The 27279-nt window shown below is 39.0% G+C and overlaps 3 protein-coding genes across 3 annotated transcripts in view; 2 read left to right on the plus strand and 1 right to left on the minus strand.

Moving 5' to 3' along the window:
- Nucleotides 1–27279, plus strand: part of Ccn (cellular communication network factor protein Ccn) — a 470858-nt gene that overhangs the window by 324008 nt on the left and 119571 nt on the right. The gene's annotated exons all lie outside the window — the stretch shown is intronic.
- On the plus strand, nucleotides 4460–8462 carry LOC109038608 (uncharacterized). Its single transcript, XM_019053715.2, has 3 exons — nucleotides 4460–4884; nucleotides 5881–6077; nucleotides 6663–8462. The coding sequence occupies exons 1-3, from the start codon at nucleotides 4745–4747 to the stop codon at nucleotides 7634–7636; spliced, it is 1311 nt and encodes a 436-aa protein (XP_018909260.2). The 5' UTR covers nucleotides 4460–4744; the 3' UTR covers nucleotides 7637–8462.
- On the minus strand, nucleotides 9769–13864 carry LOC140224343 (uncharacterized). The gene is made up of 4 exons (XM_072299010.1): nucleotides 13445–13864; nucleotides 12410–12643; nucleotides 11604–11864; nucleotides 9769–11124 (listed from the first exon to the last, which is right to left on the minus strand). The coding sequence occupies exons 1-4, from the start codon at nucleotides 13622–13624 to the stop codon at nucleotides 9970–9972; spliced, it is 1830 nt and encodes a 609-aa protein (XP_072155111.1). The 5' UTR covers nucleotides 13625–13864; the 3' UTR covers nucleotides 9769–9969.

Below are 27279 nucleotides of genomic sequence, written 5' to 3' on the forward strand. Positions count from 1 at the left end.
TACTTACGTCTGAAGGTAGTTAAAGGTTTGTATTTTCATTCTTGGTTCATTAGTCACTTGTAATGAGATTATGGACATGGGACTTCAGGAGATTCCTCTGATCAAGAACATTGCAAAAATTCTGGATAGGGGTAGTTACTCTCAACATCTGTGCTCTGCTTTTTTAAATATTCCTTTGGTTGAAGTCTATGTTGAAAATTTTTTTCGAATATATGAAAGAAAATTGGTTTCAAAACTGAGCGCGCGCGCATCATTTAATTTGAGTAAAATTTACGATGATGCAGTAATTAGGCAGTACTATGCTGTCATGCTAAGGAAGACGCTGTTTGAACGTTTAAATGTGATAGAGTACCCCCGAATAAAATTTGTATTTTTACGATTAGTTACAAATAAAATATGATGACATTTTTGGCTACTTCAAATCAAATTACGAAAGAACATTAATGAGAAATTGGAAGAAAAGTATTTTCCAGTTTCCTTGAAAGTTTTATTTTAATCTTGGTAATACTTAAAGGCTTATACGGTGTTTTCTCTTGACACGCAGCACTCAAGTTGCGCATTCTACGCAATACCTGAAGGCATCTCGGTCTTTCCAAAATTCCGCTCTTCATGCGGGAACGTTATTCCCGAACCGGTTGCCAAGTTTCTGTAGAACCCGACGAGAGACCATGAAACCCGATAGTTCAGCCCTTACGGATCGGGTCAGCTTTCGTGATTAATCAACGCAAGAGGTGTAACGGCAACCGCACGTATCACGGAATCAATCACGCTCCAAAGTCGGGGTCGGGGGAAGGAGATGGGAGTGGGGGCACCTGAGCCTCGGGGTAAATTAACGCCACACACCGCGCTAACGCCATAAATTAGCGACCAGCCAGCCACTCGATAAAGGCCAGTAATGGACCCTTTCCCGCTCTGGTGAACGCCACCGCTGCCGAGTTCTATAGAAAAAAACAAAACAAGCAAAATTTCCTATAGTCTACAAGGGAGAAAAATCCGGTCGTATATATCGCAGTGCGATGTTCTGTTGTGACCCCACCATCCGGTTCATACTACCTTTCTTTTCGGCTTACACAACCGGGCTATTCGGTTCTTGTACCAGTATTTCAACTGTAGTAAACAAACTTTGAAATTTTAACCGAAGTGCAGCAAGAGTTCAATAACATGAACCAAACTGTGAAAATTAATCGATTACTCACATCAAGAGTACAGTTTTAACAACTGCCAGCCGTGATTAGCTCCATTTGCGAGCTGTCACGCCTAGGCGGGGAGTGCCTCTAGACCCCCGGTTCCTCGCATCGCGATGAGCTTACGACTCGTTCCGCTAGCCCCCCCCCCCCCCTTAGCCATTAACGTCAATAATAATAAAAATAAGAAGACAACATCTTCGCCACTTTAGCCATGCACGTTCCCTATCTTTGATTTTGGAATTTTGATAATCTGACCAAAAATTCGAATTTTCCGTCAATGAATACCCCCTGACACCGAGTTTCACACAAATCGATAAAAATATAAACATACAATACAATTATATCCCAAATAATAGACATCAAGTAAAATTTATTGACATTAATTTAAAGTTTCTCCTATCTTTAACACAATTTTCGAGAAAATGCAGGGTATGGACTGTAAAATTTAAAAAAAATCAATTGGAACTTATCGATATTTTTCGTAGTTCAAAGCAACTTCCGTCATCACAGCTTTGCGTTTGGTTGATTTACGGTCAGCCGCAAATGAAGTGAACGTTAATCTGACCCTATGAGGCAGTTTAAGCACAACCAGTTGCGTGGCGTCCGTAGGTTCGCAGTGTTCGCCGAACACCCTAAAATATTTTGAAACAATTAATAAATTATGGCTAAGAATGTGGGAGGCAATACAGAATACAGAATAGTAGATCGCAAATAAGTATCGGGCGTTTGGCTGCCGACAGCGGCATGTGGAGCGGCGGAGAGAGAAAATCCTGTGACGCTTGGTCCGCACCGGCTACCGAACCTGGATGATCTGCGTACGGTTAGGAGAGAGAACCTGGGTGCAATGATGAAGGGGCAAAGGGTACACGAGAGAGGAGAGGCACCGGCGCGCGGTGCAGAGCGGAGCGTGAGCATTGGGTTCGGAGACGAGTGCGGACCGCGCTCGCGGAGGGAACACAGCAGAGAGAAAAGGAAGGGGAAAAGAACGAGAGAGGAGAGCCGCTCATCAGTCCAGCTGTTTCCTGTAGCAGTGGTCCGCAGGGGTTTGCGAACCGCCGAATTTCCTCTATGCCGCGATTCGCCCTCCGCTTCCCCCCCCCGCCCTGCGGGCCGCATCTCCCAGTTTCACAGTCTCCTTCTCCCACCTCTCTCTGCAGGTGCGTGTTGCGAACGTTATCATTTAACAAAATAAATTACAGGAAAACGATCGGTAAAAAGATCAAAATTTCAATGACAATTTACCGGCAAAATTTTCACCAGAAAGGGTTAAAATCGTGTTCTTGCGGCTTCATTTTTTAAAAAGTTTCCGGGGGAGGCCCCCCGAACCCCCCTCTAAGGAAGGGGATTGAACCTTTCTGACTCCCTCCCCCCTAAAGTGAACACTCCTACCGAACGCCTACCAGATATAGTCACACCACGCCACTGAGCACAACGCATATCGACGGTGAAACTACCAAACCACGTATCTCGGTTTGCGACGTCGCAGACTTCCTGTCATACTTTATTTTTTAAATGAAAAACTACTCAACATCCAGTCTTGAAAATTTCTGTGATTTTTTCTCTTCGTGCGGAGAAAATTCCGTGAAAATTTCAAAATGATATTGATTTGGTCTACTTCAAAAAAATAAAATGTGAGCGTAGATTTTTAAACACCGCAAACGAGATACGTGGTTTGGTAGTTTCACCGTCGATATGCTACTTGAGACAACGAGACCAAGTTTAACAACAATGAATTAATTTCAGAAGCTAAAATAGGAATTTTGGCCTCATCCACAATCTTGGATTTGACAATTTCGAAAATTGAACTTAAAATTCGAGTTGCTGGTCGAAAAATTCCCCCTGCTACCAAGTTTAACGAAAATCGATGCAATAGGAGCCAAGAAAGCATTTTAGGCCACATCCACCATCTCGGATTTGCGAATTTTGAAAATTGGACTGAAAATTTGAGTTTCTTGTCGAAAAGTTATACGAAAATCTATGGCATAGAAGCCGAGATACGGGGTGCAGGAATGACGTGTCGCCGTGAAGGAGGAGAAGAATACGGAGAAGTCAACGATTAGGGTCTCGTAACGTCATAGCAATGATTGGTAGGTCACTGGGCACTTGGTAACTTGCGGGTGTATCTTGGCCTCCTTCACTGCCTGCCGAAATGACAGCCAATCGGGAACCCTGTTACATAGCCTCGCAGCTTGCACGTGTAACCGATAAGGAAATTTCAAACAGCGATCTGCTCTAAGCAAATTGGTAGCTACGTAAATATTAGAGAGCTTTAGCAGGGCATAAAGGGTCTTAATAGATTTCTTTGTTCTCGGCATTAATTAAAAAATTGTTACCAGCACTCTAAACGGTCTTCACGTTCCATTATAACGATAAGAAAATACGCAGCTACGTTCCCGCCACGGAGAGGCTTTAAAAATAACCGAGAATACAATGGATGATGCATCACGTATCAGCCGCGGATTTTTGCAACCAGATTTTGAAGCGCGGTATACGCTTACCGTGCTGAATAATGTTTTAGTGTGAAAATTTAGTTCCATCGCAAAATTGTGATAAAAACAGAATAAAATTCTGTCAAAATAACTTTAATTTAAGCCGACTTACATCATTTCGCGGCAAATTGCGGTCATACGTAAGTGCTGTATATCGGTTCAAAATTAAGATAATTTGACGGAATCTTATTGTGTTTTTATCATAATTAAGCGCTGGAACTAAATTATCAAGATATATTTCAACGGCATTAAAACTTCGGTCCAGGTACTGGAGCTATTAAAGGAGGGATGAAGGATGCCCATTGTTTCTACCCTGACAGTGAACGAGTTGCGGGCCTCTCATCACTGCATAATAGAGGGTTGTCCAGCGCAGCGAGCGGAACGGTTATCGTGGCCGAGACCGATGCGTCGCCATTTACCTACGGATTCCAATGCCGAATATAAAGTCTCAGGTTTCATGAAATTGACGTATAAAAGAACGGTTACATGAACGGAATATTGTGGACGATGTGAAACACCATGCTACAGCTCCTATAATCTGACAGTTTTTTCTCTTAGTAGGGAGAGAAGCATTCAATGGTCAGTGTTTTCTTATTATGTGGATAATTGTAAATTTATTTGCAATCCATGAATTTCGAAGATGGAGATTAAAGTAATCGAATTTTTAGAGACCAGGGTTTTTCGAGACGACAAAAACGATTTTGGCAATAGTTTTTCGGAAAATTCTTTCCTTTTCAAAATGACGACGGTCAAAATGGCGACCTACAGCGGTAAGGGAATAATGGAGAATTTGCATGCAGTGGGGATTCCTTCGAAGTAATGTTTTTCCGGATGAAAATTTCGCGAGAAAAACGATGGTGTGGTCAAAAAAGTTCGTCAGTGCTTTTTCAGCGCGGAAAAAGCTCGTGAAAGTTTCCGGGTCTCTGATTGGCTGATGACGTCATCTAGCGGCTATCCGAATCCAACATGGCGATCGGCCGTAAGGTAAACATTGTGCGTGCGGCTTTCTATCGTGAAATGTTCAATTATTGTGTGAATCAAATGTGAATTGCTAATTTAATCGCGAGAATGGCGCCGAAAATTGTTTCCGATGGATACGTAAAAGCAGACAGTCGCAATTTGCCCAAATTAACTCTTAGGATGGTCGTCGACTTCTTCAATTCATCGGTCAGGCTGGAGCCCGAGGTCCAGCATGTGAAGGAGATAAGGTTAGTACTTCTACTTGTACTTATGGTTTGCTGGATCATATGTTCAGTTAGTAGGTGATCCTGATCATCTGTAGAGTTAACAGATGATAATGCTAATCGCAAGCCCCCTTCAATTCAAGCCCAGGGTTGAGTGAATGTGTAAAAGTGGCCTAGCTCTCATATTTAAATGCATCATGAAGGAAACGCTGTGTGCAAATGTTTAAGTATCTTACTTACAGTCAATGCTCCTACTTAGTTTCCACTTTTAAATGTCTTATATCTAACCCTTTTCAATGTGAACTCTGCTCACCTAGCCTGTACCTGAACATCTTGAATATGCACATGCTTACATCTGTTTGTATTATGATAATCCCACTTTCTACCTGGAGATTTGCAAGGAATCAGAAATTTAGTAGACCCTTGCAGATAGAAAATGTGTATTCAATTACATTACTGCCGGATTATGTTTGGTAATGGTAACCTGATTTCTTTTACGCAATTGGGTTCAGATTATGGGCGAGCGATATGCATTAATTTGTCATGAACCATGATGAGTCATGAAAGTGCTATCGTACATTCAAACCTGTGCTTGCTTATCATTCATGGTGCTGTTGGACTGATCAAGTGGCCCTACAAGAGCCTCTCGTGAACTTTCAGTTCAGGTGACAGGTTGACATTTCAAAATGTAAACAACAACTTACTTATTCTGTCAGACTATACGAACCTTTTAAATCTCAATTTATGCAATCACAGCTAAGGTACTCCTGACAGACAGTATATAGAAATATTTCTCTGGTGCATCCTATTGATTTTCCCCTTTTGTACCTTTCGGCAATGCTGAACCATGATGATTAGAGGTCCAAGTGCGCAGTGCATCCCACGCTTTGCTCCATGCTAAGCAAGTGATATCCCGTGATGATGGAGATTTCTTGTTTACTCTGAGTCCTGTACTATCTGAACAGTCTGTTGCTGTTCCTAATGTACATGTTTGTAACGCTTCTGTTTTTTCCATTTTAGGTCAAGTCGGGCAAGCTACGGTGATCATGCGGTTTGCTATGTGCAAGTAAAAAGAGAGGGACTTAAAGTGTGCCTCAAAGGAGAAGTCACCCCAGAGCATAGAGTACGTAACAAGGGCTACCCCGTGACGATGGAACTTGACGAAGGGCTAATGAAGATAACGAAAGCAGCTTGTTCCGGATGTGCAGCTAGCTCAGGTGAATTATTGGTTTTTTGAGAAAATTTCATTACAGTCATCTCTTCTTTTTCCAGCATCTTCGGTTGAAATTTGGGTTTTGGAAGAGCTACCATCGTTCCTAAGAGCGGATTAAGTGGCGTCAGTTTTAGACTTTCGTAATATCCTGCAGCATCGCATGGTGATTTCTAAGTTAAATCGCTCATTAGACGTTGCCATAGAAAGAAAGAAGATTTATTTGCTCTTACACAGCATTCATGAATGCGGCAAATAATTAAGACAGTTCAAACCCTATAAGGAACTAGGATGCCGAAACTTTCTGAAATAATAAGAATTGAAATACCTACAGCTTAGGTGCGGGTCTAGTTTTTATATATGAAGGCAATAAAACCCTTGGAACTGCAGATGATTCCTGCGGTTAACTTATTTTTCCGCACCCTAGATCCATCACATATCCAGCTGCCTCCCAAGTCATCATATTCTGAAATGACGAACATGTGCCACCTTCATAACCCTTGTACCAATGTGATTTTTGATTTGTATTTGTGTTTCTGATTGTATTTTCCTAATAACAGCAATGTAATTCACCTGTTCATTTTGTTCACAGTTATTTGCAAGCATGTTTTCGCATTTGTGGCCTGGGTGAATCGGAGAAGTGAAACACCGTCTGTCACTTCTGTTGATTGCTACTGGCTCCGATCGCCCCTTGCGAAGGTTGGCTCCACGGACAAATTCAAGTTGATTGCTGCAATGGGCAAGAAGCGCCACACTGCATCGGTGCTGCCAGAACATTTGGCCCAGTTTCGAAATCTCAGCAACAAGACCTTCCAAAAGTCAGGGTTCCAAGTTTACGCGCAAGTGACAAATCCTAAGGTCACCTTATCAATTCACCGTATGCATACATCCTATGTTTATGATACTCCAGACCCTCATACCGTTGACAGTTTTACAGACTTTTGTGCCTCTCTAATGACTGTAGAGGAATGCTTAAAGGTAGCTGAGGAAACAAAAAACCAGGCCTTGTCTGATTTGTGGTTTGAGTTTCGATACGGGCGAGTAACTGCATCTAAGCTACATGAAGCAGCAAGGTGCCACACTGAGGACGGTTCCCTAGTTGCCACTATACTAGGAGCCAAAAAGTTCAAAGATACAAAAGCAATGGCCCGGGGGCGGAGGTTAGAGCCTTTAGTTTTAAGTGAAGTTAGGAAAATACGGAAAACAAAAGTTCCTATGCAAAAGACTGGATTAGTTTTAAACAGCGCGTACCCAATGTTTGGTGCTTCGCCTGATGGTATTCTTGGAGAGCATGTTGTGGAAGTTAAGTGTCCAGCTTCCGGGGAAACCTACCCATCTTATTTTAACAACGATTTTACGGAACCAGCACCTAAGTACAAAGCCCAAATTTTGCTTCAAATGCTTTTATGTGACAAGCAAAAAGGCCTGTTTTGTGTCGCTGACCCAGATTTCGAAAATAATGGGTTTGTAAAAATAATTGAAGTAAAGTTTGATAGAGCTACTATTATGGAATTGATTACTGCTGCCACAGAATTTTGGCGTAAATATGTTTATCCAAAGTTGTAAAGTATCTACCTCTGGCGTTTTCCTATGATCTCAGCCGTTGTACACATTAAAGTCTCTCACCATGTTCATGTTTAGGAAATTATTATTACGCTTTTCTTATCCTTTATTTTGGTTACTTACTCGTTGGAAATTTTTATGTATGTTACTTCGTTGGGTCGTGGAATATTACTTACTCATGTTCTCAATTCTCTTCTTTACATGACCTCATTAAGTCCCTTGAATGCTCAGCCTTCTCATTTCCGCCTTAACAATTCTTATAAACTTGTTGGTTTTTGGGAATCTTGTGCCTAACTACACTGATGCCTGATAATGGGTTTTTTCTGAGTTTCATCACTGTGATACAATACGTTTTTTTCTTCGATTTAAGATTCAATTACTTGATGTTTAAGCTGTGAATGTGATTGGATTTCAGCCCAACATCAGTGAACTGCTTTTGTACAAGCAGATCTAATCATTCTTATAGTCTCATTCATAAATACTTGTCAGTATTTCAGAGTGTTTGGTGCCTCTCTGATATAGTCATGTTAAAATTGATCTCCTGTTATAAATGTAGGTAGTATAATAATTCATAATGTTTTTTCTTACCATTTTCGTTGTACAGTTTCATTGAATGTGATTGTAGCATAATAATCGTGTAAGGTGCTCTTAATATTAAATTATAAGCAGCAGTTACCTTCAAATCATCTGAACTCTTTTATTTGACCCTCAAAATCTATTCCACCCGTCTCTACCCTCACCATTTCCTCCATGCACTACTTTTTGGGCCTTAGGCAAAAAAAGTGAGAGGATTTAAAAATAGACGTAGTTTCCCGGAAAATACCGAGTCTCCTTTGAAAAATGATTAGTTGGAAGAGGTATGCAATAACAAGCATTCGTAAATGTTCTCCTTTCAAATATTGATAGTTGCTGAAGTATATTTGGAAAATGAAAAAAGTTGTTGAACTTGGTCCTCAGGATTGAGTCTTACTGATGAATGAAACTTTAAATCTATTTTCTTAGGTTCAAATTTGATGCGGCTTGCTGCATTTCAGTTAAACTCAATCCATATTCTACTCACCCCGCCAAAAAGAAAAGGAATCTTTAAAATTATTTGAATCTGTGTAGTACTTGCATCACTGAGTGAGCTCTCAGACATTACTTAACCTTCTCAAGTTTGTCAGTGACTTACAAATTGATGCAGGTCTGTTATTTTTCAAAGAGAGTGGCACATTTCTGTCATGAGAATGTAGAAATAAAATCACTATTTGAGGCAATGAGTACTTATGGGAGAGCTTGGTGATTGACTACTTTCTTAAGATGAACAAAACTCGCAGAACCCTAATTTGTATCATTTAAAGTTGCACAGTTGCATCATTTTCGAAGTAGCCACTTTTTTTAGAGCAGAAATTAGAAATATTTACTGAAATTTATTAAAACGAATCTGACAATAACGCATAGCTATACTTGTGCACTCATGATCAGATTTAAAAAAATGAGGAAAAATAAAGGAAAGCAAAAGGGGGAAAATGGGCAAAACCTTTTTTAAGCAAACCTGACCTGATCAGTCTACATTCATTCTAAAGAGAGTGCATAAAAATCTATTCAAGAAGCTTAACCTTTATTTTAAAGGATTGAACCTGTCACTTAAACTTGAACAGAACTCCCAGAATTTCATGCCAGAATACAAAGTTTCAGAATTACTGTTAAAAATTTTTTTCTCTAATAAGATGCTAAGTGGACTCAGCAAAGAAACTCGAACAGGCAAGTGAAAGTTGATTTTTTTTTAAGCACCTGAAATGGTAAATTAATAAAATCTGTTTTCTTTGTGTAAAAAGTAGGTTTTTTTTATTCTTTTTTTTTATTTCTCCTTCTATTTTTTTTTTTTTTTTTTTTTTTTTTTTAATAAAAATAGTGACCTGCAACTATTGCATTAAACAAGTGAAGTGATGACTTTTTTTCTTCAAAATAACAGAAAATAGAGAGAAAAATAGCTGCACAGGTGAAGATAAGTTGATTTGGGGGCTAAAGTATTCTGTTACGGAAAGTGGGATGGTTCACATACTTTTTTTCTTTCAAAATCTTACTTGCATTTTAATATGGAACAGAAATAATATAGGAAGACAATGTAAAAAGAATAAAAATGTATTTACGTATAGATTCCACAGGAATAATGTATAATAAGTCAAATTTAGAGTACTCTTTCAAGGAAAGATTTTGGACAAATAATGTATGATAATTACAGTTCCACACCAGGTGTGACATAATGAGGTTGCTCGCCAGGATGGAAAGGTCCTACCCTTCCACATATTAACGGGGCGAATTATTTTCATGAGGAGTGGTTAACTGTCGAAGAGCTACTTTACCAAAGGTTTTTGAAGGTTTGATAGAGCACAGACTAAATTAACAACATTATCAAGTTGGCTGGTGAAATTGTGGTTAAAACGAGCATGCGCATCTACAAAGGCTGTCTCTCGAACTTGCTTGATAACACGCTCAACATGTATGCGTAAACTAGCAATTATTTTCGTGAGCAAAGCTTCCTTCTGTGTCATTGGAACACCCTCTGAAACGCTTGGAGGCCTTACCAAACGACAATTGTGCAGAGCCAACACACTTTCAACTTCCTTAAACCCACGGTCGGCCATGACAACTGAGTTAGGGGGCAATATCTTTAGATAATCACTCTCTTTCAAAATTGTAACATCAGAGGCTCGACCACCAAACCCTTGAGATACAAAATTTATGAAACCATTGGGAGTGCAAGAGAGGAGATATTTTGCCGTGTTACCTTTCTTGTATTCGGACCAAGCTTGAGACTGATTAAGAGCATTTGAAGGCTTTTCTAACTCTATTTCAAAGCAATCAATGATAGAAACTACATCTTTATAGTTAGCTCTAAAAGAAATTGGAAGAGTCATCAATATATTTCGTTTCTCAGGCCAATACACAAAAATCTGAAAGTATGCAGAAAGAGTGGGTAAATGTTTAGCAAATATTCGAGAAACTTTACTAATGCTGAAACCTAGGTCATCTGCGATAAAAAAAAATGATTCATCAGTTCGAATTTTGCGGAGAACAATGTAAGACTCGATTTTACTAATGTTTGCTATTTGTTCTATATGTGTCAAAAGCTCTAAATTCTCAGGGTGTAAACCCAGGTACTGCTTTGGATTACGCTCCATTCTGAAAGTAGCTAATTTTAAAAATAAATCCTTCGTGTATTCCGTTGTAAAATCTTCCATGACGTTGTCTTCCTCTGCACTGTCTTCCTCTGCACTGTCTTCCTCCTCAGTGCATTGATTAACACTTTCTTCGGGGTTGTACGTACTATCTGAGGCAGCTTCAGAAACATAACTAGTTTCTACTTCTGAGCAGGAAGATAAAATTTCCTCTTCGTCAATTGCTCCTGCAAAATCAACAGGTGATGTTGCTGTGTCACGGGTGCATTCAAAATGCAGGGGTGAGGTAGCAATGTCACGTGTGCCTGCAGATTCTCTCTGCTTACAAGTCTGAAACAAAACCAACACAATGCATTCAATATACATCAGAAAGTGAAAGGCCAGGGATTACAGTTTACTTCAAACTTTGTTAAAGTTTACTCCATTATTCCTAATCCATTTTTTGCATTATTTCTAGCACTCGGCTACCAACCCAAACTCATAAATTAGGTGCTGCTACCCTCACACATTGGTACAATGTTCGCTGATTATTTTATTTATTTATTTATTTTTTTTTTATTTTTTTTTTTTTATTCCTAATCAAATAACAAAATTTAAGAAGAAGGGGAAAACAGGAAAAAAGAAATATATATTCTAAAAATTACAGTTCATTAAATTTGTTCAGGTTGCAAGCATTTTTTGTAGGGTAGATAGGTATAGTAATAGGAAGGAGGCTAAAATTTCGGCCAAGACAGTTTGCAGATATGTGAACTCCCCCCCCCCCCCCCAAATTCACTTTACTTGATTTCGTCTTTGGAGTAGTGACTTACCGGACATGTAACTTCTGAAGTTGTTGGGGTGGAATTCTCAGCAGTTGAATGAGAACTAGCGCTGAAGCTGTGACCTCTTGCAATGTTGGTGTTCTCATTTGCTGCACCGTCCACGAAACTAGAGATTTCAGTATCCAGAGTGATTGCATCGATGTCCGATTCATAATGCGAACAGACAGAATCATGAGCCCAGCTCATGAAGAAGTTACTGTCATAGACACTGAGCCGGGGGCGATAAGTGATGAGAGGGTTGTGATTTTCCTGTAATGACATCAAAGGAAAGAAATCAGAAAGGACAATAAATGATGAACAGACAACTACATAAAATCTTCCACAATATACTATCCCTCCTATCATATTCTTCTTGGTCCTAGGAAGAAAGTGTTCACAAGAAGTAAGAAAGCCAACTTTTATCCATGCCGCCGGCAAATATCAGAAAAATGAAACTTTCCCAATAGTTAAGCTTCCAGTTCTACAGTAAATGAGTTGTTTGGTTGTCCGAACACCAAACTGTGCTCATGGTGGGGGGCTGAGCTGACATTGTGGTAAAATATAGATGTGTCTTTGAAATAAATAGATAAAAATGAAAAATAAAAGTAAAGGAAAGTTCAGAAAATGCAAAATCAAGCAATCACAATAAGTTTCTGGTTGCGTGACACTGATAGACGGATATGAACAGCACCGCCCCCTTTACAAGAATAGATATATGGAAGCAGAAAGTGAGGTTCATGATTTGGCAGAGTGATTTCATTTCAGAGAAGTGAATAGTGATTGTTATGAATGTGTGGCTTTTATATTAACTTTACCTTGTTGTTGTTGTTATTGCGATCTGACACAGGCTGTAAAGCAATTCGCTTGGTTTCCGCTGCGATCCTTTTTTCTACAACTGAGCGTAAAGGTGTTGAGTGAGCTCTTTTGCGATCAGGCTGACAGTTGAAAATATGTGGAAGCACGCCCTTCTTAATACGTAAGTTGAAAGTAGGCAGGCCTCGTTCTTTGAGGAAGCAGTAACGAGTCCATTCCTCTACATCTTCCGACGGCTGAAAACGAATATGAGGTTGGGTGTTAATGGAAAATTAAAAGTAATATGGCGGAGATGTGTACTTAAGAAAAATTATTAAGAAGAGAGTTGTAGATTCGACACTTAGGGTGCCAAGCTCTAGGAGCTGTTACACGGCTTTCAGACTCAGTTCCCTAGATCTTTAAAGTCCTCATACAAAAAGAGTGGGCAATTTTCTAATAGAATGGTCCTTTAAGCATAGCTCATTGCTTGTTCATGAAACTGAGAACATCTCCCAAAACCTGCAGATGTTATCCGCTTAATTTCTTACCATACTTCCGGAGGATATTCCGAAACATCCAGTAAATCTAGGAGCCTATCAGGAAACCGCTGGGCTTTACCTCGAGGAAATGGGAACCAAGCTGGTAGTGTGAGTAATAAGCAATCATTCTGATGCCCATACAGGACGAACAAATGTATGAAACAGAGTTCCCCAACAAAACTCACTGTGGGCCGCTTGGAAACTTGCCCTTAGTCGGGACCGTAAAGTCATAGGACTCAGGCAGGAAACAATATTTGGAGAGGAACTTAAAATGACATGATCGTATCCTTCCTTACTGAAAGTACCTGGGGAGAATAAGAGCACTGACTACATTATATCTTCTTTGTGATAACTCTGGAGCAGGGAATGCTTTGTTGGTTTACATGAGGAAGAGGAAGAAAGCACAGCTTCTAGCAGGTTACAGGGCACTTTTCCGAAAACGAGACATAACGGAAAGAAGTAAAGAATGACTGATAATGCTTACAAACCTCTGCAGCAAGTTTAAAGTTGAGAACTAACCTCGAAATGATCTTCACAACATTGAACAGCTGATACCAATGAGATTTTATCTCTCCTGGCCATCGCGCACCACGAGTGCCGATCGGGTCCTTTCGGCACGGAAAAAAATAACTTTTCGGGAGCACTGACCGATGTGTTCTTGCATTTGGGCACAAAACAGGTCTTGTAGATGGGTTTCATCGCAAAAACCAATAAAAAACACTTCTGAACAGCACGAAAAACGAAGTCGGGACGACGAAAGTTTACACAGTAAGCAATGGGGCTCCAGCAGGCCGACGGCGGACAGCCGCGAGTTGACGTCACGAAGTACCGGCGTGAGCGCGAAATTCAAATTCGAACTGGATCCCAAATTTCATTTTCAAATTAAAAAATGTTCCCGATCTCAAAAAAATCGGAAAAAATTCCTGGAAGGTCAATTCATCCCCTACTTTCATAAAATGAATTAAAAAAAATAGGTGCAAATTCTCCATTAGACTGCTTATCGGTGGATTTGCGTGAAACTTGGTAATCCGGGGTGTTTTGGCACGAGAAAAACGAATCTTTCATTGGATTTTTGAAATCCTGAATAACTTCAAAATGGCACCGGAAAAATGGCGGAACCTTAGTATTGCGGACGCTGACGGTTGGATTCACACGAAACTGGGCCGCCATTTTGAAAGTATTTAACATTTAAAAAATGTAATGCGAGAAAATTTCATTTTTGTCCAACCAGAAAACAACAGGACCCAGAGTTTCATGCGAATCCAACCGTAAGCATCCGTAATACCAAGGTTCCGCCATTTTTCCGGAGCTATTTTGAAGTCATTTAGAATCTCAAAAATCAAACGAAAGATTCGTTTTTCTCGTGCTAAAATACCCCCGGTTACCTTGTTTCATGCAAATCCACTGATAAGCAGCCTAATTATTCCCTTACTGCTCTAGGTCGTCATTTTGAAAAGGAAAGCATTTTCCGGAAAATAATTGCCAGAATCGTTTTCGTTGTCCCAAAAAACCTCCGATTACCAGGTTTCGTCCCAATCTCCCTTAAAAACGGGGAAGTCAAATTTCCGTTATTTTAAACTTTGACCGGCCGCCATTTTGTCAAAAATCAAAATTTCAACTTGCGGTTCGCGCCAAAAAGTTTATTTTCTTATTTTCTTTCGATTGATGTATCACAAAAGGGGGGGGGGTTGCTAAAAAAAGCACGGGGCATACCGTGTCTCTCCTCGTGTGGGGGGGGGGGGGGAGGGTAAAAATTGCGGAGGGCCCAAAAGTAGCCAACATTGATCTATGAGCATCCCCATAGTTTCGTTTCAAAATATGAATTAGATAAAATTTTAGAAGGGGTGGAAGGGACTTTTGGGTACCCTGTAAAATCAAATAATTTCTCATATTGACTCTACGTAACGTGTGAAAATGCTGGGTGAAAATTCTTTCGGAAAAATTTTCTCGGTGAATTTGGATGAAGGGGCAATGGGGAAACTGGCTTTGGATCTTTTGACTTTTGGGGGAAAAGGTTTGGGTGAAAGAGCTCCAAACCTGTTCCTTATGATATAAATTCCCTATGAAAAATAGAGACAACTGTTTAATTTCCAATAGTCAAATGCACATCTATCCAAGCAAAACCATCAAAATATTATTTCGACAGCCGAGAGAGGTCATCACTGGAAAGGGGTCCCATACACGCCTACCGTGAAAGAGGAAGAATTCCTTAATGAAATCAAATGCCGAGGGATTTCAGGAGTCGTTAACTTAATTAAATTTCAGTTCAGACCACATAACACTTTCACGCCCGGCGTTGCCAAATCGAACACGCCTCTTCTACTCCATCTTATTGATACAAACAAGTCAATGTTTCGACCGATCTGGCAATACCTTGGTGGCACACCTTGTCAACGTGATTAAAACAAACATGAGAGAGGACGCGAACGCAGAGTCTATCCGGCGAGTGATGGGTCCGCGGAAAGTTAAGTGATGCCTATAACTGCCATACTAAGGAGAACCACCGTATGAACATTCGAAGTTGCCAAGGTTCCTCCGGCAAAATACCTATTTTGAAGTAAACTTAGGAATATTTTTTTTCAAATTTCTCATGCATTTAAGATTAAAATGTGACTAAATTTCTACAAAAAATTCGACGGAGAGTCTTCTCAAATTTTCCCAATAAATTCTATATTTGCCGTTGTAAATTTGGCAATGCCCAAATTCTCATGCGGTGTACTTTCTGAGCATGACAGTATAGCCCGTCAAGTTCTACCGCTTTGCCTACGTAAATAGAAAGTTTTAACGTACGAATGTCCATTGAGGTCACTTATGGCTTTGGTTTCCGGCTTGCTTGAGCTCGAGGATTTTGCACAGGTGCAGGAGATTTATCATTTAACTTTGTATTTTAATGTCCAATTCACAGGGGAAGACAGTGCTGCCACTAATTTGAGTGCTAAAATCTATTTGCCAACTCTAAAAATCTTTTGAGGCTGAATATTAATAGAGGAGTTTCATGGAACGAGGGCGTATACCTGAGAAACTAGTTTCAAGGAAATCGCATTTGTAAGTTCAAAAGTGTGTAACTCTAGTTCTATCTAATATTTTTGTACGAAATCTGATTTGTTGGTAAGAACAAGTCTTCGAGAGTATGCTTGCAAAAACGGAACATTCTGATTACATTTCCTAACGATTTCCACACGATAACAGGGACTGTTGTATGCGCCCTCGTTCTAAAGAATAAGCCTACTGATTGAAAATTGTATGCTTTCTAGAAAAAATATTTTTAAACGAGAATGTAAGTGAGGAAAGAAAATATGCGACACAATTGAAAGTACAAGGGAGGTGTAGCACCCGAGAAGGTCTCAAAAATTCACTTTGGAGATTTGCAAAGTTCAAAAATCGAAATTTCTGGTGAAAGTTGACCGTTTAAAAATCGATTTTTGAACCTTATTGTCTGAAAGTTGGGACTTGAAAAGGTAACGTTTAACAAATATTGAACTCACTGAGATAATGTTGGACAAAATTAGGCAAAATAATTGCCTAACTTCGCGGGAAAATCGTATGAATATTGAACTGACATATTTGGGGTCCGAAATTCCCCTTGAAAATATGAGTCTGAAATGCTTCTGCGATTTTCACTTTAATGTTCCTCAAATTCGGTAAATTTTTCCACTTTACTTTCTTTTCCACGGTTATTTGAACCGCAGTTATGATCTCTTGAAAAGAAGGCTAACTTGACCTTTCATTAATTATAACTCGGTCAAAAATGAATACATTGATCTGTGGTTTGCGCAAACAATTCTTACGTTTTAATGTTCTTTCCAAGATAAGGGTTATATTTTGAAAAAGAGGATGAGGGCCTCCTCCCCACTCCCCCCGAGGGAACTTTTCGGAAACCGATCCTTGTCTCTAATTTCCAAATTTGATTGTTTTTGGTCAATTTTTCATTCCTTTTCAATACGGCAGGAAAAGCATCGTTCCGCATAATGTTATAGTTTTAATGTCACTCAAAAGTAGATTTGTTCCCTTTAATCCTGTATATCTCGGATTTAGTATTTCTTTGGCCATGCTTTGTGGCCATGGCCCATTATGGTATCTCCTAGATAATGGTGCATAAATCCGTCCCAAGATTTTCAAAATTGCCAAAAACAGTTAAATTTCTCAATTGAATTTATGAACGCAAAATTTAGTCAAAAGTTGTGCTGATTTTGCTCGAAGTCAAAAAGTTCAGTGTAATTTTTTATTGCAACGTCCAAATTTTTTCTAGTAAAAATTCAGTTTGCAAGTAGAAAGTCTACAACGTTAAAATTTACGTATGCTCTTTTAACGATTAGAGACGATGCTTGAATGGACATTCACAAGCGTGGATATTTTTTTTTCTTCAATAGTTACGTTTAAATACTAACAGCTAAAGTCACACGTGCTTGGTAAAAAGTTTTTTCTCGTCGAATACTTGTCGGAGCACTCAACTATTACACTATAAATAGGAACGTAATCCAAGACAAATACGACGTAACGATGCAGTTTTCTGGTACTCGCGGTGCGGTTATTTGTTTTTTCCTCGCACCTCATTAAGTTAAAGACGGTAACGCCGAATATCAAGTGTCTGCCAACGAAAGAAGTCGCGTCTGGAAAAGATGTCATCGTTCATTGAAGTCTCGTACGTTTCTCGTGTCAGTTCAAAAAGCGAACTGTGCTAACTGCTGAGTGGTGAGGTTGTTTGTCGTCGCTAATGAGGCCATTAAAAGAATAGGTCATGTTTTCCAGTTTGATTATTTCCATTTCGAATTTTTTTTTTTATATTTTGAAAACTAAATAGCATTATCATTAATTCTCAGAGCATTCTGTTACACTGCAGAAATATACGGTGAAAGATGATGCAGAAATAATGATTTAACCTGCAAGTTTTAAAGTATCCTCATATATTCTGACCTTTTTTAATGAGAGGAAACCACATTTTTTAGAATGCATTTCCAGTAAAATCTGTAGATGGGAAAAAGAGAAGTGCCTTGGGAATTTAAAAGGGGTTTATAAGTTGGTTCTCTGCTCAGAGATAGACAGTGTCTTTGACAATAAATTTTGAATTTTCTGATATCAACATTGACCGTTGTCATTCAAGTAGCCGTGTACAAAAATGCTTGCAGGCGATACCTTTTCAGCCATCTATTCTATATTTGCCAGTGGCAACCTTTGACATGTATTTTAGCACTTCCTATTCTCTTCTATATGTATAAACATGTATTTTATTTTTTAACACCTCGCTCGGTAGATTCGTGCAAAATTTAATTGCATTACACATGTATTAGAACAAGGGGAAAATGGGTAATGTAGGTAAAGCAACTTCAAAAATATTGCTCTTATCTCTTCTTGTTTCCTCTTTTACCTGGTTTTCTGACCGACTACAAGGTGATTCGACGGTTGCCATTTTTTGTGTCAGAGCGACTTGCGATGTATCGCATCAATTTGTTCCATAATCTCAGCTACTTGTCATTATTTTCGAATTTCGGGATCACACTTCTGTTTTCATAAGACTAAAGAATTCATGTACCAAATTTGACAAAGAAATTCAACGTAATGAAGGCAGTGTTTTTTAGAGGAAAAATATCGCATTTGAGTGCAATTTTGATATCAGTATCGAATCATCGCAAGTCGCTCTGACACCAAAAATGGCAACCGTCGAATCTCCTTAAATTCTACCAATTCGAAAAATCCAGATAGCTCAGAATTAAAAAAAAAAATAATAATAATAAAACATTTGTAATCAGGGCACCTTTGAAAGCAATGTCACCTTGATCTAATCTTTATTTTCTTCGTAACCTTTGCCTGTATTTACTCGCTCAACATTCATTTTTTGTAAACTTTTTTGTGTATCAACTGATTTCTTATCCAAGATATGTATTATTTGTTTCAGGTAAGTGTCCTTTCAAATCACAATTTTAAAATTGAATCTATTTTCTGCCAAACAGGTATTTAAAGCTCATCATTCCTCTGAATCAGACATTTATATTATCTCCCTGTTCTAAAGATGATTGTGAGCAAAATAATTGTTTGCACCCACTTCAAACTGAAAGAGTAGCTGATCTTGGAACCAATTTGAACAGAAGAGGATAGGATGTTTAAAGTGAGGCAGGTTTTATTTATTATCATCACCATCTGCATCATGCATTAATCCATCTTGCATTAATTCTGGGGAGGAAATTTTTGGTCTATAAGGATACGATCTAATTTATGGCTGATAAATCTCAGGAACGTTCTGATAAAGAAGCAAAATTTTTGTTTTTTCGAGGATTAGTTTCCCACGATAGTTATATTTAATGAATCAATATCATTATTTTTCAGTTTTAAAGAAAAGAGATCGGAACGACTAAAACTGTTCCAATGTAGGACTACGGACGTAAAATCACAAAAGGTTGAGTCTTTTTTCTTTTAAATTAATAGAAAAAGAACTTTTCCGTCGTCCGATACGAATTACGTAAGAAAATCTCTAGAAGTGAAGCGCAGAAAAGCTCGAGGTATAAATCACCATGAAATTCAACAAAAAAGATGTTCTGTACCTGGAACGTTAACTGTTACCTACTATTTTTTTTTTTTTTTTTTTTTTTTTTTTTTTTTTTTTTTTTTTTTTTTTTATCTTGCCAAGCTCCTGTTCCAGAAAAGTATAACTACGGAGTTGACGTTCTAATAGCATCGGTTTCGAGACTGTAAAATACGCATCGAAAACGCTTCAAGCACGTGCTCCTTTTTCTCTGCCTTTTCAGAGCATGTTCATTCGTCACGGTAACTGCACATTTTATAGGATAATAGGGTTTACAGCAAGACTGCCTGGGTTGACATGTCTCCTGAAAATTTGCAATTTTTTGCATGACGACTTGAACTAAGGACATTTCCATGGAGGTGTAATTGTTTTGATATTCTTATGCATACGGGAGATAATTTTTCATTTAGATCGACAGGAATGTCCCATGAATATTTTCTCCTCTTATACAGACATTCGAAAATCTTATTACGACAATCAAATACTTTGGATGAAAAAAAATTCTATTTGCTTCAATGATAATTTTACCTCGAGAAATACTTATTCAACCCTCCCATTGATCCGAGGAAAGTTTTTCCTCCATATTTTAACTACCGTTATCACGAATTCCGAGTAGTCAAAAAGACAACACAAGATATGGGAGAAAAATACGGTTCAGTTCAAATACGAATCTTCCTCTCCACCGAAGGAACGTTTGAAGTGTTTATCTCCAAAAGCCTTTATCAATACATTTTAAAAGTGTGTTGCGGAAAGGAGGACCTTCATCCGTGAAAACCGGAATCTGAGTTATCGCTATTAGAGCACCAAAACTCGTTCATGAACATCTTAAGATACAAAAACATCGAAAAGCAATAAGTAAAACCAAAGATAGGTATAAAAATTAGAAGTTTAAAATTTAAATAATGGGATTTGAGGAAAACTCATTAACAGTTGTTCCTATACAACATGTAGTGTATAAACATCCTTGAATTAAGATATCGACGGTAAAATTATCGGACCACATATCGACGGTGAAACTACCAAACCACGTATCTCGGTTTGCGACGTCGCAGACTTCCTGTCATACTTTATTTTTTAAATGAAAAACTACTGAACGTCCAATCTTGAGAATTTCTATGATTTTTCCTCTTCGTGCAGAGAAAATTCTGTGAAAATTTCAAGGAATGATATTGATTTGGTCTACTTCAAAAAAATAAAATGTGAGCGTAGATTTATAAACACCGCAAACGAGATACGTGGTTTGGTAGTTTCACCGTCATATCTTGGTTTGCGACGCTTCAGAATTCCTGGCAGGCATTTTAAATGAAACTGCTCAATGTCGATTCTTGAAAACTTTCGTGATTTGTTTCTCTCTGTGTGTAGAAAACTCTGTAGAAAGTTAAAGCAATCATAATGATGTGCTCTCCTTCAAAAAAATAAAAGAGGAGTGGGTATGTTTAAACACTGTAAACGAGATAAGTGGTCTGGGAATTTCATGGTCGATATGTTAAATTGTTTCGCTCTATAAAAGGGAACGAACTCGTTTGCAACTTATTTTTCTGAGTAGCGAGAAAAAACACTGAGAAACGACCCGAACTGTATGTGACAAGGTGGTGAAATGGTACTGGGTCCACACCATTTCGCAGGGGAAACAAAGCCAAAAAATTCCAAAAATTTCAGTTGGACTCAAAAACAATTTTTGAGCTCTGATGAGCACCAGTACAAGACTGAGGGGGGGGGGGGTCTTCGAACTACCACGAGGTGGCCTGTTTCCGAGTAGTTGAGTGTTTTTCGTTCAAAACTTGAATTTATAATTTTCATCCAAAATCGAATACAATTTCTGTAATGACTATTTCGCCTCCACGGAAGTAGGCTCTAGAGCCCTGTGGTGGGTCACAATTAAATAGAAAATAATAATGAAGGCATAAAAAATCATGCGACTTCACCCAAGAAGAAAGTGAAAAACTTGTAGGAGATTCGGCATCCAGGGGAAGAACGCTTAAAAGCGCAACGTATCCAGGAGGAGTGACATACGCATTATTATCATCTCTGCATTTGAATGTGACTCGTTACTTCTTCACTGTACACGATTACGAGAAATAATCTTGGAGCAAATGAGGAGACTTTCACTGAGTGATTTACGGGCTCCTTCAGAGCTTATTTTAGTTTCCCCGTATTTCAGCTCGACCCAACTCTTCCAAGTTTTGCAACTGCCTCTGTTAAAAACAGGTCAAAACCACCGCAATACAGTACTGTGTTCTGGGAAACCGCATCGACCCCTCACACGAGCATCTGAGTAATGAAGAGTGTAAACTTGCCCCGCAGATTTTTAAGTCAGTGCAGTAGCCAAAATCAAGGAGAGTATAAAGGCTCGGCAATACAAACCAATAAGTTCAGTGGGCGGTTTTTGGCCCGGAAGAAAGAGATAACTCAGTTTTTTACGTACGGAACTGCATTATTTTAACCGAAGTTTTCCGGTTCGTATCACAATCCTTAACATTGAGTACAATCGAGTCCGGCGATCAATCCACGTGTAAAAGTTTGAACGGGTAATACAATCGTTTAATTATTAATAATTACACGACAGTTAAATCAGATGAGCTTGGGATGTGCTCGGATTTCATAAGACTCCTCGTTTGAAGAGCTCCATTGTCCAGAAGTATTTGTACAGAAACGGACCATATTTGAAGTATTCGAGAGGTCGCGATATTTTTGCTTGGATCAAACGGGTGAACCATGGATCGATGGTGTAGTGGATTGGTCGGAAGAAGCGATCATGCTTACGCGTTGAATCGCTTAAAATCTTTGAAAAAGTCTTGTGTAAACAGCTTATAGCCTATATCGGGGGGAAAATATTGTCAAACAACAATCAGTTTGGCGTTAGGAAAAAACGCTCAACAGTTCAAGCTATAGCAAGGCTCATTGACGTACATGAAGCTTGAATTACACCATTAAAAAAGAGGCGTTCTTTTCGTCAGGATTCATGATGTAACACTCATAAGGAAAAATATGGTCTCACAATCAGTCGACAGTGGAGAAAAACATTTAAGTGAAAGATGTGAATCAAAACGATACGCAATTCCGTGTCTGTGCGGCGCGCCCTCAATTCCGCGTGGTACTTCATGCCTTACTACGAAGTTAGTTTTGTTGCGTGATCTAACCGAACCCAACTCGAACAAAACACGGAGATTCACATAATAATCGCGGAGGTGGGTGCGTGAAGGGCATTTCTTGAAGAACCTTCTTTTGAGACATAAGCGATTGAAAATTCGAATGTTCTTCCCGGTCACAAGTTTGGCCAGATGTCGGTCAATTGTTTTTTCCATGACAATGTACGTCCCAACAAAAGTACCGACGGTTGCAATTTTTATTTCAAAGTAGTTTTTTAGTTGAAAGAAATGATTAAAGCCACTGAACGAAGTTCCCTTTCTGCATCGAACAAAAAAAAGCATTCAAAATAGTTATATTCTTTCCGTTAAGTTTTTCTTTACAAGTGTTGTGTCATTTTAATTACTTAAATGAATTACAGGATAAAATTTATCTTTTTTTTTTTTTTTACTCATTTCTCACCTCCTACATCATGTATCCTATGCATGTTTCCGTTAAACATTATACACCTCTTGGTTTCCTAATGTACTTCTCGTTTCAAAAGAACTGAATAGGGACAGTTTAAATTAAAGCAAATAATTCAAACATAAACAAAAACTTATATTCTTACATTCAAAATGAAATGTTCTTTTCTCTTTTTTGACCCCTCTTTTCCTTCCTCTCCAACCTCCTCTCATTCTTCTTTTCCCTTTTCTCCTCTCTTGAAGCGCGTGTGCATGGAGTTATTAGGAATTGGGATCTTTGTAATATATAATTGCTGTCATATTCATTCCGCAAGGTAACAGTATTTTTTTCGATAGGATTTAAGTCCTTAGTGCTTGCGTTTACTTTTTGCAGCAAGGATGTTTTCTTGTTTCAGAACCTACTTTTTCATTATCAATTTTTTAAAGTAAAACATTTGGGCTATTATCATTATTAAAAAGTATAGACTTCGGTCTTCCTACAGTCACATTTACTAGGCCATCGTTAACATCTGTATCAGAAATTACCGAAGTACCTATTTTGGTTGGTAAATTCTAGTGACAGCTTTCAGAAGCTTTCATCACTTGCAAGGGGCTCCTTTGTAAGAATTTTGACCTGAAGATAAGGTTTGGATAGCAGGATAATACCCTTTATACAGGGTTATCCAAACGTCACTGACCACCCCTGTAACTTTTTTTTAATTGAGATAGAAGTTTGAAACTTTGGCAATGTTCTTCGGTCTAAAGTAGCAACTTTTTGGTCCCCCCAAAATTTTGGGGGCGGCCCCATCCAAGGGGGGCGGGGGCTGACTTTTTTTCAAATGGCAACCCCCCCTTTGTGATACCTCATTCGAAAGATAGTAAAAAAAGAAAATTTTGTGGCGCAAACCGCAGGTCAAAATGTTGAGTTTTGACAAAATGGCGGCTGGTCTAAGTTCATATGGCGGAAATCTGAAATCTCCGTTGTTTATTGACGCATTGGCGTTAAACTCGGAATCCTAGGGTTTTTCGAGAAAAACGATTCTAGCATCGGTTTTCCAGAAAAGTCAGTCCTTTTCAAAATGGCTGCGGTCAAAATGGCGGCCTACAGCGGGAAGTGGATATTTAGGCTGCTTATCGTTAAATTTGCATGAAACTTAGTATCCGGGGGTACTTTGGCACGAGAAGAACGAATCTTTCATTGGATATCTAAAATTCCGACAAATTTTAAAATGACGGCGGAAAAATAGCGGAAAATCAGTTTCACGGCTGTTTACCGATGGATTTGAATGAAATTCGATATCCTGGTGAGTTTTGGCTCGATAAAAAGGAATCTCTCATTAAAGTTTTGAAATACTGAATAATCGATATGGAATTTCATGCAAATCCATCGGTAAACAGCCGTAAAGCTGATTTCCCGCCATTTTTCCGGCGTCATTTTGAAATTTGTCGGAATTTCAGATATCCAATGAAAGATTCGTTCCTCTCGTGCCGAAATACCCCCGGAGTCAATGATGCGTCTTATCAGCACGTTGTGTAGGAGTTCACTGCTTGTTTTTATTGTAAAATCTACAATGAAAAATGCCAGACACTTTTATAGCTACAAAATTGTTAAATCAGCAAGATCATTTTTAGCCGTGAACAACTGCACGAGTCAATACTCTCATCAACTCATAGTCTCGTCACATCAACTTCAAATTTATGACGAGGGATGTTTTCTCACTCCAAATCGGACAGCCTTCTTTACGAACTTCGGAGGCGTACTTTGAAAGTCAAGGCGGTATCATTACAGCGCTTCCGGGGCGCAAAAACTAAATTCAGGGCGTAACTACGTTTGAATCTCAAAGCAACAACTTACTTCCGCCCTAATCTCCTCGCGCCTCAACTTACAACCCAACGCAGTACCGTTTGTCCAGAATTAAACTGTTTCTCCTCGCCTTTTGTTGTCAGCGTCGCATCTGAAAGATCATCAAACGTAAGTTGTCAAATTGTAGGTTTTTTAATGACAATTTTCTGCAGAAACAGTTTTTCAGAAATATCCATAAATGAAGATTGACTTTTTCCGATATAGATTTGAAATTGTTTTTTAACCCCCGTCCCCCCTCAGGAAAAATTCTAAAGGAAATTGCAAGTTATAATGAATTTGATTTGAAGTATCGGGAATCGATGTGTCGGGGCTGCATTATCCATGCTTGCATCCTTGCCAAAGCGAGACCCTCCACTAATGGAATATTGACTATGGTGGAAGCTTTTTCATTTTAGACTCCAACATTCAACAGTTGACTTCCCTACTAGGCGGATGGTCAACAATATATCGAGGATTTTGTTTCGCAAACAAACCGGAGTTTGGAAAACTTGTTTGACTCATTACTTTACCTAGTAGGTAAGATGACTGTAAGTTGCTCACTTATAAATGTCCGTAAAGAAGTGTTGAGTCCTAGAAATTAAAAGCTTATAAATGTCGCTAAGAGGTTCGTGGAGGGTTTGGAGGTGGACGCTAATTTTTACCGAATGATGGTTGATGAGCAACTTGTTGATCACACAATTTGCTCATTGATGACTCAGGAATGTCGGCTCGAACCAATTGTTCGACTATTCAGTCATCTGTCATCATAAGGTGAATCGAAGAATCGATTTTCAGTAGGGTTTTTACGATATTCGTGTCTCTGATGTAGAGTCTCTGTTCATTCTCAGTACTTAACAGGGACACAACTTATTTATGGACACCGTGTGAACCATTGCAAACCCGGCAACTTTGGTCATCTGTGTGAAAACGCAGTCGCAATTATAACTGTTTCAAGGGAAACCAAAAAAAATGAAGAAAAACGAGCTGCGGGAAAGGACCTCAGACGTCTGAAAAGAGTGAGGGGAAACGCAGATCGGAGGGAGGGATGAGATAAGAGCCTGCAGTGGAGGGGAGGATGGGGGAGTGAGCAGATGTTAAAGCACGTTGAGTCATTTTGCTTGAGCAAGAAGGATCAAGAGAAGTGAATTAGCTTTTCATCGCTTTGTCTACATATAGCTCGCCAACAGCCTCTCCATTGTTCGATAACGTGTGGAATTTCTTTGACTCCTTTCACCCCCCCCCCACATCTTCGCTCCGAGGCGCGCGGCGGCGGGAGTAGGACTGCTTGATATCTTGGTTTATGGGAACATCTGGTGGTGCACCCGCTTCGTTTCACCGGGGTCTTTTTTCGCACCAGTCAGTGTCTACTGACGTCGTTAGAAGTATCTCTCTCTCTCTCTCTCCCCCTCCCTCACTCCCCCCCTCTCCCCCTCTCTCTCTCCCCCCCCTCTCTCTCTCTCCCCCTCTGTATTATGCTCCTTCATTCCAAAGCTATGCAATGAGCTGCGTAGAGTTGGTGCAAACCTCAAATATTTTTTTAAAAAAAAATAGCAATTTTATTTACACTATGAGTCTAATTTCATTGCAATTGTACATTACCACAAAATATGAAATACTCTCTAGAGGGCCGCTTACAAAGGGTCTTCATTCTGCAATCAGAAACTACTATTTCTGACTCTCCCATGAAAGTACTTCTCTGGATTGGGAAATTAATTGCATTTACGGTCTTTCTGGAATAAGCCATAGATAGTGCTTACGTTTTGTTTAATGCAGCCCAAATCACGTCATAATTTTGGGATTCAAAATGTTCAACTCTTCTTTTACTTCGTTTTGCAGGTTTGAACCCTCATTGACATTTTAGTATGTTTCAGTGACAACCTCATTTTTTACCCTCACTGGAAAAAAAAACAGTGAACCCCAACACAATGTGTTGATAAGGCGCGTCATTAACTCGGACATATCAACCCCTTTAGTTTTCATTTAAAGAGATTTCAAAATAAGCAAGCAGCACAACAAGAGAATTCACGATCCAACACCACAAGGTCAACGACGCACCTTGACGAGACCGTGTATTGTGAATCTAGAAAGCTATTCGAACGAATTTAAGTTTTTTGATCTGCCTTCAGCAAAATCTTATAAGATTCTTGAAGAAAAGTGCTACGGAATAATTTAAAATGAGGAAAGGAAAAATTTTGTCGAACTCTTAGAAGATAAAGTCGATTTTAAGGTATTTTGGGGCTAAAATACCCAAATCATCGGTAGTATAAATCCCGTTATATTATTGAAAAGAAATTGACTCGATATAAATGCAATTGCATTAAATATGTATTGATTTTGTTATTTTAAACGTCTTTCCATGCCAGGAAGCTCAACCATGTCCATGTTTTATTCATTCGTGAATTGGAAGTAAGTAATCTACATCCCGAAAATCTACGGATTTGCCGTAAATAATCGCAGAAACTTG

The sequence above is a fragment of the Bemisia tabaci genome, chromosome 3 (assembly GCF_918797505.1).
Source record: "Bemisia tabaci chromosome 3, PGI_BMITA_v3".
In the NCBI taxonomy this organism is placed as follows: domain Eukaryota; kingdom Metazoa; phylum Arthropoda; class Insecta; order Hemiptera; family Aleyrodidae; genus Bemisia; species Bemisia tabaci.

Coding starts and splice junctions, on each gene's coding strand:
- LOC140224343 (XM_072299010.1), bottom strand. CDS start 13,624: ATGAAACCCATCTACAAGACCTGTTTTGTGCCCAAATGCAAGAACACA. Junction 12,644..13,444: donor GTTGTGAAGATCATTTCGAG/GTTAGTTCTCAA, acceptor ATTCGTTTTCAG/CCGTCGGAAGATGTAGAGGA. Junction 11,865..12,409: donor GCAATAACAACAACAACAAG/GTAAAGTTAATA, acceptor ATGTCATTACAG/GAAAATCACAACCCTCTCAT.
- LOC109038608 (XM_019053715.2), top strand. CDS start 4,745: ATGGCGCCGAAAATTGTTTCCGATGGATACGTAAAAGCAGACAGTCGC. Junction 4,885..5,880: donor CAGCATGTGAAGGAGATAAG/GTTAGTACTTCT, acceptor TTTCCATTTTAG/GTCAAGTCGGGCAAGCTACG. Junction 6,078..6,662: donor CGGATGTGCAGCTAGCTCAG/GTGAATTATTGG, acceptor TTTTGTTCACAG/TTATTTGCAAGCATGTTTTC.